Genomic DNA, 13,118 nt, shown 5'->3' with positions numbered 1-13,118 from the left:
ACGCAGCCCACGGCTTCAAGCAGTTGTCTATTTGCACGTATAGCATGACAAATAATTAACTACACGTGAAGCTTTCGTAAAATTAAGAATGAAACACCCAAAACTGAATACGGTACCATAACGAAGACAAAATGTATGTTGATACCTGAAATTCTGGAGGGAACGTCTGACGGCGTGGGGACATAATGACGTGTGCCGTTAATCTCTCTTCTATAACATGTAAAACGGGAAAATGAAAAGAATATTCTAAAAGCAACTCATGTAAACACCTTAATCACAATATTATCTTATTCAGAATAAGGTCGATAATTAGATTACTGCTGTCCATGTAAACATAGTCAGTGATATTTTTAAGAAGTAGGCTGTCTCTGCTCACAACAGTCTCTGCGTTAAATCTGTTGCGCTCCAAAGTAAGACTTGTACTTTTGCCTCGATCCCTTGATCGGGATTTCTTCCCCCGCCCATGTGTGGAGAGTGAGCTGAGCTCGTGGAGTCAGAAGAGACCGATTTTTATCTTTAGAAAGTAGGCAAAGTGGAACAATAGAGAAGGTGTTGAGAAGCACAGAAAGGGTTGGGGATAGAAGGGGTTTAGAGAGCACAGGGTGTGTGTGACTGGAAAACGCAGAGGGGAGGAGGAGAGACGGCGTGTCAGGTGGTGAGTCAGGCTGGAGCTGCTCTTTAACAGCGAGGGGAAGCGGATCCGGAGCTGAACATGATGATGATGGTGATGATGATGATGATGATGTGCTGTGTGTCATGGCCAGCGGGACCGGTGCGATCATGTTGAAGTGTGTGGTGGTCGGCGACGGCGCCGTCGGCAAAACTTGTCTCTTGATGAGCTACGCCAACGACGCGTTTCCAGAGGAATATGTGCCCACTGTGTTTGATCATTACGCAGGTAAGTTCAGGATCAATGCATGATTTGTAGTAATGCAGTTACATGATGTTTCTTACCATGCACGACCTTCTTTCTGTCTGTGCGTAAAAAATGCTGAAAAGAATCAGTGTATGCGCGCGCTCTCGCGCGTGTGTGGTGTGGTGTATTGTGGCTTCTCATTGTCTCGTGCTTCCTCTGATCGAAACCACCTGTGGGCTTCAGGGAAGGCAGCTGATGTGTTTAGCCACACTTCCTCCCTCACATGCCAGTCACATCATTAAACCTCATGACACATTACAGTATGTGGATCATCACATGTTGTAGTAAAGTAACTGTTGCATGTTTTGATTTTGCAGTGAGTGTGACAGTTGGGGGAAAGCAGTACCTTCTTGGGCTGTATGACACTGCTGGTCAGGTATGAACAAAATCCATCTCCCTGTCTCATTATTTTATCTTCTTCTCTGGTTACATTTAAATAAGAACAATACACTGTTATGCACATCTGTGTGTTTAAACCTGGCACCTTATACTTTGTTAAAATGGTGCAGTCATGAGTCACTCAACAGCTGATGCAACTTTATTTATACAGTCAAATTATTTTCAACAAATCGGTCATGGAATCTTTTCCTTAAAATATAATCTCATGAATTCTGGTGTTTGGTTTCTTTCTCTCCTCCTCGTCATCCTCCTGTATAGGCTTAGTTGCATAGTTGTTAAGCTGTTGCTTTTTCTAGTCAATTGAATAGAATAAAATTAATTTAAACATGAGTAATTTGGGAAAAGGTTAATAGGTAATGTGAATCTAACTGCAATTTGAATAAAACTAGCTATACACAATGTAATGTGAGGTAGGGTTGGTTCAAGAATAAAAAATTTTTAAAATCTGGTGGCTCTTATTCCTAAATGTGATTGTGTAACCAACACCAATCAGCCGTAACATTAAAACCACCTGCCTTATATTGTGTAGGTTCTCCTTGTGCCACCAAAATAGCTCTGACCTGGCGAGGCATGGACTCCACAAGACCTCTGAAGGTGTGCTGTGGTATCTGGCACTAAGACCTTAGCAGTAGATCCTTTAAGTCCTGTAAGTTTTGCGGTGGGGCCTTCATGGATCGGACTTGTTTGTCCAGCACATCCCACAGATGCTTGATCAGATTGAGATCTGGGGAATTTGGATGCCAAGTCAACACCTTCAACTCTTTGTCATGTTTCTCAAACCATTCCTGAGCATTTTTTGCAGTGTGGCAGAGCGTATTATACTGCTGATGGAGGCCATTGCCATTAGATAATACCATTGCTATGAAGGTGTGTACTTGGTCTACAACAATGTTTATGTAGGTAGTACATGTCAAAGTAATATCCTTATGAAAGCCAGGATTCAAGGTTTCCCAGCAGGACATTTCCCAGAGCATCACACTGCCTTTGCCAGCTGGTCTTCTTCCCATAGTGCATCTCGGTGCCACCTTTTCTCCGGGTAAGTGACACACGCACCCAGCTGTCCGCACGATGTACAAGAAAATATGATTCATCAGACCAGGCTACCTTCTTCACTGTTCCATGGTCCAGTTCTGATTGTCAGCTTCCCATTGTGTGTTCTGACACCTTTCTATCATAGCCAGCATGGACCTTTTAAGCAGTTTGTGCTGCAGTAGCTCTTATGTGAGATCAGACCAGAGAGGCTAGCCTTTGCCCCACATGCGCATCGATGAGACTTGGGCGCCTATGACCCTGTCACCGGTTCAGCACAAGTGTCCTTCCTTGGACAACATTTGGTAGGTACTAACCATTATATACCGGGAACACCCCACAAGACCTCTAATTTTAGAGGTGCTCTCACCCAGTAATCTAGCCATCACAATTTAGCCTTTGTCAAAGTTGCTCAGATCCTTACGCATGCCCATTTTTCCTGCTTCCAACACACCAGCTTCATGAACTGACTGTTGACCTTCTGCCTGATATATCCCACTCATTTACAGGTGCCACTGTAATGTGACAATCAATGTTATTAATTTCACCTGTCAGTAGTTTTAAGGTTATGGCTGATTGGTGTATATTTGCATGTGGATAATATTCATACAGTAAATCTGTGGAGTGATCATAAGGAGGTCTGGAAGGATTTGCTTTCATGTGTGTTTTGGCGAACTAATTCAGTCACATTGGAAAAACAAATATAATTAGTCTTTGAGTGTGAATCTAGAAAGTTAATACGCTTATGGTGTCTTACTGGATTGAAAGCAAAAGAGCAACCATGTGATCCAAAATGAGGATCTAAAGGAGTGAAACAGTTGAGCGCACTAATCATGAGCGCCTGCTCTCAGAGTTAGAGAGGAAGCTTTTTTCCGTTCTTAGAAGGTGGTCTGCTTCAGAGAAACGGATCTCTGTGGGTCTGACCCTCTAATGAGATGGCTGAGGAAGCATGAGCTGTGTGAATAGAAGCAGATCTGCTGCGTTGTGCTGAGAGTGCACTATAAGAGGAGCTCTGAGACCCAGGCTTTTCTCCAGAGCAAAGCCGAAAGCTGGATCCGACATGGCTGCTATTTTTCATTCAGAGCACTTTAAAGGGTGCTGGAAATGAAGGAATGAAAATGTGAGGAGTGGGCCAGATGTTGCAGAAGGGTCAGGAAGGGCCAAATGCTGGGGTTTGATTTCAAAGCAGGCGAAATTTAAAGTCTTCCCTGTGCGCGCACAGCTGGGTTTGGTTTAAAAACACTACAGACTTTGTGATTGATCAGAGCTCTTGTTTAGATGAGAAATGAGAGGGTGTGTCTGCAAACCTGGCCGTGTAACTCTGATTGAAAGAGAGCAAAGGAAATTCTTTGTGTTAATGTATTTTTGAGTATATGTAACTGTCTAGTGTGTTTACACAGAGAAATTCAAACAAATATAGTAAGCTAAAAGATGGATTATGGACTGTATTTGACAAATAAATGAATGGTGGAGCAACAGAGTGCTGCAAAAATGAGTCCTAAAGTCCGGAAATTAGTTATTATTTTGGCACTTCCGGTTCCGTCGTTCCGAAGTCAATGGGGTTTTTAAATGGGATGTTGGTTAAATGCCTGAAATAAGGTCTGTCGTTAACACAAGCTCAAGATATTTTCACGTTTTATTCTATGACAACAAATACATCAGTAATACCCAACTCGTGATTTTTGGCTGTTGGCTTTTTGTCAAGGGAACCGGGGTGATGCTAACTTCTTGGTTGGCCTACTAAAAAAAAACATAATTTTTGCAGCAGTTATAATTATAGCAATTATAAAGCAGTTTTAGTTAACAATGACAGTGGTAGAAAGTTTCCACAGAAATGTTACACTTCCATAAAAAAATGCATGTAGTACACCACCTTACGTTGTAGGTCAAGTTAGCTAGGTAACATCAGCTAGCAGTAAATGTGGTCTGGTAAGATCAGTCTTATGCTCACATGATCAGCTTCTCATATCGACTGTCAGTGTTGACATGCGTCTCTGCACAAAAATTGTTAGCATTTCAGGAATACTAGCTCACTAATAGCTTGGCTAGCAACAGAGCTGCCTCACTATGTGCATCAATGAGTTTGTTTTTCAGCTCCGCTATTGGTGAGCTTTTTCAGTATGGAGGTGGTAGTGAAGCTGCTTTGTAAATTAAGTAGCTTGTTTTTTCTTGTTATTTAAAGTATTTTATGGACTGAGAAGCTCTAATGAATGCTACTATATTTACATTGTATATTTTAATTCAACTTAATTCAACATCTTGAGAAAATGACTTGCTGAAGTTAATGGCTGCTAACAAGACCAAATTGTTTGTCAGCTTCTTATGATTAGCTTTTGTTTATTAGCAGAAGATTAGACAAAAATTATCGATGTACCTCCGTTTACCTTATAATAAATTGTAGCTTTCACCAACTGCGTGAAATCAACCAATCTTTCTTTCATATAGATTTTATTCCTTACAACCCACTTTGCTTGACATTTAAAATGTCTGGAAAAAAATGAGACTTTATGGTCCATTTATAAAAAAAAGTTCTATGCCAGCTAACGTTAGCTAATTCTTATAATATATTCTTCTCCAACCTAGCTACCTACAACATTTCAGAGATCAACATTTTGTGTGAGATTTGTTTGAGATTAGTTGTATATATACTTTGTGGTGTGTGTGGAAACTTCTTGAGCTTTAAAAAAAATTCCATTGCAGTGACATTATTATTAAAATGGTAAGCATTCAAATTTATACCACAGCACTGTCGATTTCTCAATTCTGATTGGTCAGAAACTTTCTGTAGCGCTGATGGCAAATCAAACTCGTTCTAATACGTTATCAAATACTTCTAATACACTATAATGTGTATTATTATATTATAATAATCATTTATATTTCACAGTGATTTTGTATGGTGGGAAAAATGTAAGCCTTACAATAAAACGAATTTAAACGTGAAAAAAAGTGTTATTTACTAAACTGAAATATATACTGTTTGCGACAGGGAGGCTTTCTGTAATGAAGCATCTATTTAACATTTATGGAAGGAGAGTTGCTCCTTAATAAATAAAAATTAAATTGCAGTGGTTGTAATGAATAAAATACTTCACACCAGCCTGTTGTTGATCATTTTCCCATAACAGCAAAGTGTTTTATTCCTTACTTAAGAAACGTCTCTTGTATAAACTGACTTTAGAATGTTCTGTATACTTATCTAGAAGATGAATGTGATGTATATACTTGTAAGTTGGGTCAGAGTACATGGTTTGACTCAGCTGCAGAGTTTGCTCGTGGAGTGATCAAAGCAGCTGGAGGTTTTGGCTTGGGCAGTGTAATGCAACTCGCTCTCTCACTCATACACATGCTCGCACACACATACAGACTTCTTGCACACATCAGGACACAGGATAAATATCTTACACAATGGTGCTTTATTTTGTTTGGCTCAATCTTTCCAAGTTTATATTTTAGTTGCCAAACTTTTCTTTATTCATTTCCATCAAAAGCAGCTTGGAGTGAGTATGCTGCCCAGAACAGTGTTTGAAAAATGTATTTTATGGTTCCTAATGCGTTTTTAATTGCTACTGATTTCACTGTACAATGTTTTTCTACATGAAAGTGCCTGGGAAATCATATTGGGGGGTGGGGGGGGTTAAATTTGTGATGCAACTTGTGGATTTTTTAAAAAAAAAAATTTTGTGGAAAACTACTTGAATTAGCAAAATTGCAAATGCACAAAATTGTTTTGCAAGGCCTTTGCCAGTGTTATTTTTTTTCTTCTGGTAAACGAGACCTTTTAGTTGTACTCCTGTTCGACACACGTGAATCGAAGAGGGCTTTGTCTGAATGATCACACATGACACGTCTTGGCCCAAATCTGCGGAAAATTGCAAGTCCGTCCCAATACTGCGGAGTTGGCTTAATTTTGCATAATTTTTAACTTTTTATTATATGTTTTAGAATTTGCATTTCTGTGATCGCAAAGTCACGAAATCCTGGAGGGACTGTATAAACAGCTGTATTACTGTATACAGGGGTTCCCCTGTGCACTCCTGTCTCGTCCCCCAGTCTAAAGCATTGTAGGCTGAATTGGCATTTCTAAATTGTCCGTAGTGTGTGAATGTGTGTGTGATTGTGCCAGGCTGTCCCCTGTCTTGTGCCCCGAGTTCCCTGGGATAGGTTCCAAGCTCCCCTGTGACCCTGTGTAGGATAAACGGTATGGAAAATGGATGGATGGATGGATGGATGGATAGATATTCTACTATTAGTCTGATACTCAGCTCAGGATACTGTCTGTGCAGGATTATTCTCCCCGTGTCCCTCCAGGTTCTTTGTTTTCCTCCTACCTCCTAAAAACATGCCATGGATGGATTGGCTATGCTAAATAACCCCTTAGGTATGAATGCGTGTGAGCATGGTGACCTGCAGTGCCCTCCATCCAGGATGCATTCCCGCTTCATGTCCAGTGTTCCCAGAATAGGCTCTTGATACCGATGATAAATGAATGAATGATATTTTCATTAAAAAAATGATCAATTCTATGAAAAATGCCTGTACTTGGTTGTGGGTATAGTGTTTGTATCCTTTTAATCCTGTCTAGAATAATGATTGCTTATGTTCCTTCACCATAAATACAAATTATGCCAGTTATCAATCGATTTGTTGGGAGTGTGGTGTACTCTGTACTCGTGGGCGTGCATTGCATTAGCGTCCAATTAAATGCTTTCTTGAGGGCTTATGTTCTGTCTTTATAAATATACTGTAAGTTATGATGGTTAGTAGTTGATATGGCAATAGTTCAAGCTCCTCAACATGCCTCCAACCCAGGGGTATAGGAGCGATTTTGAACCTAAGGGTGGATGCTGAAATGCTAGGGGGTTTCGGGAGCATTCTCCCTCGAAATGTTTTTGTTTGTTTTTTTTCCAAATAAAGCACTTAAATTTCTCATTTCTAATGACTTTTGGGAGCAGAATGTACTAATTTGTGTGGTTGGAAGAGGGTATTTGCAGTGATAGAAGATTGAGAATACTCAGATTAGGGAGGGGAGATTATAAAGACTCGGGTGCACAGTCAGAGAGATGGACTATAATATAACTAGAATGAAAACTACTATATACCATAAACTGCATAATATCCTTTATTTTATTAAGGACGTTTTCCAGAATCACGACAGAAAATGAAAACACACAGTCTCCAACTCGTAGCTCCAACTCACCAACAGTGGGAGCACTCCTCACACGATGGCGCCCCCATCCCAAACATCCAACATGGCTAACTGGTAGCTATCCATACAATTTACAAGCTCGTCCTCCTCAGTCTTTTCTACTCCTGTGACCTTCTGTTTATCCTCTGCTGTCCTCTTCCTCTTCAAATATTGTAGGATGCTCATCTCTTTACGAACATTCTGACTAACATTACCATTAAATTGTTTATGGACACGTACCAATAGCACATACACACAATTTTGGTGTGCTAGCTAGCTTACAAACATATGCATATTTGACAGTTTCATAGGATAAATAAGCATTTTGACAACAAAATTGTTGATCAAAACCAGCAAATAATCAGCAATTTCATGGGCTGGAAAAGCTACGATATCCTACCTCAAATACAAAGTGGTAAATCTTTCATCTGTACGTTAGTGTGCTCAAGAGCATCTGATTGCTGTGTCGTAACCGCCCTCACCTCATGACGAGAGTTTTTTTCCACGGATGGTCACGGAATATTCTCATCATCTCTAAATGAATCCATCCCTCTTTCATCGCATAAGAGTAGCCACCTCTCTGAAAGTCCATACCAGGTTTCGCTTGTTACCTTGCAGTGATGGACACTTTGCCCTCGTCAAGCTAGGCAAACGGTTCAGCGAGCCCTAGCTACTCGAGTCTCAACCCTGTGCATATTATAGCGGAGGTTTTTGTTAACTTTTTTTTATTGAATTATGTTTCAGAATGGATTCATTTGGAGACAGTCCAACTCAGAAATCCTCAGAGACAGGCAGGAAATGCGAAATAAAATTTGAGATTAGGGGGGAAAAAAAGGGTGGGGTGGGGGACACGACAAAACCTAGATTTTGAAACGTGGCAGGCAATGTGAGCCATTATACATGCCCCCCCCCGTGTATAATCATTCCCATGACCATGCTTCAACATAGCCCTACTGTTTCAAATGAAAATACACCAGCATGTGGAATCAAATCAGCACTCTCAATCAAGTCTGTGTTGACCAAATGCCTCTGATATGGTAGCAGACACTTATAGTGCTACATTTGCTGAAAATTTCATACAAGAAACCTCATGATTTTTGCAGTATTGAGTGATGTGTGTAGTAGATCTAAGCGTTTTTATCTGTGCTGTGTGTTTCTATGGTGCTCATTTTCAGTATGCATGTCTCTGCTTCTGGGCTTGTTGTTCCTGTTAGGTGGTGATGGATGAACTGTGCTATTCTCTGCACTCCATCATATTCCCACAGCCAGCTGATTAAAAAACCTCAGACAGACCTCATTTTATCTCACAAACTCTGCACTGCTGTGCTGAACCCAATGAAACTGTCTGTTACGTGCTGAACAGAGCTCTGGAGCTAAAGGAAAACACAAACTGATGATTATCTAAGCAGCGATAGTCCAGCTGGCTGGGATCATGTTAGAAACATCATGTCTTGCTCATCATTTCTTGTGTGGATGGAAACAGAGCTTCACATAGCTCGTTAGACTTGTGGATGTACGACTTCATGTACACTGCCTGATTGGTTGTGACATGTAGAGCGCTCCAGCAGCGAGCGTGCTGAGAAATGAGGGAGGTGAATCCTCTCTTTAACTCAGAAGAACAGAAGAATGAACTCCAAATTATTAGTGGCGACAGTGTTCATAGTGTCCTGATTTCAATTTCTGCCTTCACTTTCTCACGCTCTGTCTCTGTTAGCGTACTGAGATCTGAGCAGGCTTACCGTCACTGCGCATTCAAGCTTCGCTCTCTTCTTTGGAAAGTGCATTTTAAATGTAGTTGTTTTTAAAGATTTAGAATTTGGTGTATTATTTTATGCTTCTGTAATAGTAATAGTTATACTATGTACTTGTATTGCATAAAGATGAAAGATTTGGCTTTCTTCACCAAAGCATATCGCAAGGATTATCACAATATTATAATTTTATCATCCACTTGATTTGTTTTATCACACCTATATAGCTAGATGATGCATTTCTTAGACTACTCCAGAACTGAAAAATCCCCCATCTTTAACTGTTATTTAAACTTCCTTCAAATCCCAAATGGCTTCCTAGTGACTATATATGCTCACTACATAGGATTTAAGATTCAGCCACATAAAAAGAGTGAGTCAAGTAAAAAAAAAAAAAAAATTAGTTTGCTTCCAATTACTCATGAAAGTCAGGACATTTGGGGGGAAAACATATGTTGATTTCTTTTTATGATGGTAATTGCCTTATTTGCATACTTTAATAAATATATATTAAAAAAAAAAACTATAATATAAAAAAACTGTTCTCTGTTAAAAGGTTAAGTTTCACTTTGGTATTAGTAAAGGAAAAAATATCCCATTAAGGTTGTGGTTTATCTGTACATTCAAGTCCTCATGGGAAGTTCGTATTTATGAGTTGGGAAGTCGTAATTACAACATCAGATGCGTTCAAGTCACTTTGGTCAGAGCAAAATGGAGGTGTACCTTCTCTTAATTAAATACAAAAAAATACAGCAAAGTTTTAAAAACTCTACTTTTAGAAAATGAAGAACAAAGAATGCTCACTAGGTGTTTAGCTTTTTTATGTTTTAAATCAATTTATGAGCCACTGCAAACTTTACCGTTACATATTATATCAGAATTGTACAGTGCTGTCATATTTTGTGCAGGCAATTAGCTTTCAATAAATATACCGTCAACTACAGACGTTGCATCAATTGTTTCCACCATGTTCTCTTACTGTCATGCCCCCAACTTGGAAACTGGGCTCACAGAAAAAGAGTTTCCAACTAGTATTTGTGATATTGTGGTGCCATTCGTGTGCTTAAATACGATCTTTCCGACATGACTCGAACCCACCATATGGCCTTAATTAAAAAATAAAAAAAATAAAAAATCCCTGATACTTGGTTCTATAAAAAAAAATGAAATACTGTTGCATGGCATAAATAACATGCTTTTATTCAGTGCTTTTTCTTACATCAAGTGACAAGCTTCTTATGACAAAACTTTTAGGAAAGCTTTTTCAATAGACGTACATTAAGCGACTAAAAATATAATAAAATAATAATAATAATAATAATATCTAAATAGGTAAATAAATTAATAATAATAATAATAATAATAATAATAATAATAATAATAATAATAAGCACATTCGCCTCACACCTCCAGGGTTGGGGGTTTGCTTCCTGCCGTGGCCCTGTGTGTATGGAGTTTGCATGTTCTCTCCGTGATGATCACCTTCCGAGAACGCAGATCACTCTCACAGCCTTTAGAGTTTGCAAATGTCCAGATTTCCAGACTGCTTATTTATTTCTTCCTTAATCTCTTCCTGTTTGCTCCCTCTCTTTCTCTCTGAGCTGCTCTGCACTCGATTTCTTGAAGGGATGAAAATCTACTTTGGCTACCTTGGAAGAAAAGAAGGACGATTATTGATATTTTTTTTGTCTCTTACACAGAAACTTTCCTTAAATCCTCAGTCATTGAAGACAGGGCAGATGAGTCAGACCACAGCTGATCGTTCTGTGTGTATGTGTGTGTGTGTGTGTGTGTGTGTGTGTGTGTGTGTGTTGTGTGTGTGTGTGTGTGTGTGGCCTGGTTGGGGTTTGAGCAGCACATGGAGATGTTAGCACATGTAGAGTGTGTGTAATCCCAGGTGCAGGAGGCCTGGAGCATCACGCCATGGCACCCACTCGCTTCCAAAGAATATAGTGGGAAAGCCTTATCTAGGATGAGCGTGTGTGCTGTGTGTGCATGCTGAAGTGCCAGCAAGCCTCAATTAATCTGCACGGGCTGAGTAAATACAGGCATGAATTATTCTCTTTGGATAACAGCTCCCACGCCCACCCATCTTTCTTCTACTGCTTACCATCTCCATAGCATTTCATCTTTCGCCTTGACTATTTTTTTTCTTTGCTTGTTTGCCGGAGCAGGGGTGTAAATATAACTGTCTTATATAAGGAACTAAGTGTTGTCAGTAATGAAAGACTGAGCGGAAAGTTGACCCATTTACAACATCAAATGACAGATTTACAGCAGTGCGTACTGATAAACAAAACGAACAGTGACTGCACAATTTTCTTTAAGGGATTGACTGACCAGACAGAGGCAGAAAACACAACTAGATGCATGCATACACTGATTCACATTTACAAGCAGGGCTGGGTGTGATGCATGGAAATCATGATTTTTATGATTGTTGCAACCAAAAATGCATTGAGGTTGTTTTTTTGGGGGGGGGGGGGTTGTGGCAAAAATACTTTCACAGTGATGTTTGTTGCTAAATGAGACCTTTTAGCTATACTCATGTTCAAAGCAGACAAATCGAAGAGGGCTTTGGCTCAATGCATGTCACATGACACATCTTGACCCGAATCTGTGGAAAATCGGAATGTTGCGGCATTTGCTTGATTTTGCATTCATTTCTGTGATTGCAAAATCACAAACTCCTGGAGGCACTGCGTAATAACACTCCATGGTTAAAAAGAAAAAAAGATGATCAGATGAACATATCCTTTGTAAAAACTAGCTAGACACCCCGTTTTCAAGTTTATTTGGTTTAATGCATGGACAAGGTTTAAGAAGAACCTGGATGATGCCAACCCAACTGGCCAGAGTAGAAGTGGCTTTATTTATGCCTCCAGCCATCCATCCATCCATTTCCTGTACAGACACGGGGTTGCAAGGGAGCGTGGAGCCTATCCCAGGGAACTCGGGGCACAAGGCAGGGGACACCCTGGACGGGGTGCCAATCCATCGCAGGTCACAATCGTGTGCTCATACACACACACACACACACACACACACACACACACACACACACACACAAAATTTGGAAATGCCAATCAGCCTACGGTGTAGGGGAGGAAATCTGAGTACCCGGAGGAAACCCCTGAAGCACGGGAGAACTTGCAAACTCCACACACACATATAGTTATATAGTGTAGTTGTTAGCAAGAATGTATGGCAGAAAAACTGGCTAATTGGGTTGTGTTTTACTTTTACAAGAGCACCTGTTCCTGTTGGCTTGCACCATTCTGTATCTGTATCGAATAACTGGCTGACATTTGCAACAGAATGGATATTTTGTGTGGGGTTTTTTTTTTTTTTTTGTAAGTAAAACCAAACCAGATGACAGTGTTGTCTCTGTCTAGGAGGAACTAAGTTAGTAGATGTTAACAAAACTCCTGGTGATACCTTCTAAAAAAAAAAAACAACACACAAAAAAAACTCCATGCTTCCTAGTTTCTTAGTTACATACATTAATTCTGATTTGCTGTTATTTCAATTTTCCAGTTTCATGTCGGCTAGTTTTGTTTAGTTTTCACCCTTGTTTTTTTTTTTTTTTTTTTTTACATAAAGGCATACAAAAGTGAGAGCTCAGAACTGAGGAAAACCATTAAAAAAATACTAAACATCAATCACAGACTGCTTTAACCAGCATGCAGAAGTGAGAAAGCTACAAACAGACTGAGATATTAGTCATCCAGAGACCATTGGTGAATGCTTTATGACTACATAGGAAGCATGTCCTTCCCAAAAATTCCCTAAAAATACAGTAATGAAATATTTACCCATATATCTGTATTACAGA

General features: G+C 39.7%; 1 protein-coding gene across 1 annotated transcript in view; it reads left to right on the top strand.

Annotated features, from left to right (window-relative positions):
- The first annotated feature begins 458 nt into the window (after positions 1-458).
- The window catches only part of rhoq (ras homolog family member Q), a 24,850-nt gene continuing 12,190 nt past the window's right edge, over positions 459-13,118 (top strand). Inside the window, exons 1-2 of the mRNA XM_047159256.2 lie at positions 459-898; positions 1,234-1,292. Coding sequence (XP_047015212.1) covers positions 757-898; positions 1,234-1,292 — 201 coding nt within the window. The 5' untranslated portion in view covers positions 459-756. The remainder of the gene's footprint in view (positions 899-1,233; positions 1,293-13,118) is intronic.

This window comes from Ictalurus punctatus, chromosome 13 (genome assembly GCF_001660625.3).
Source record: "Ictalurus punctatus breed USDA103 chromosome 13, Coco_2.0, whole genome shotgun sequence".
In the NCBI taxonomy this organism is placed as follows: domain Eukaryota; kingdom Metazoa; phylum Chordata; class Actinopteri; order Siluriformes; family Ictaluridae; genus Ictalurus; species Ictalurus punctatus.
The sequence above is the reverse complement of the archived record's forward strand: the minus strand, read 5'-3'. Positions and strand labels throughout refer to the sequence as shown.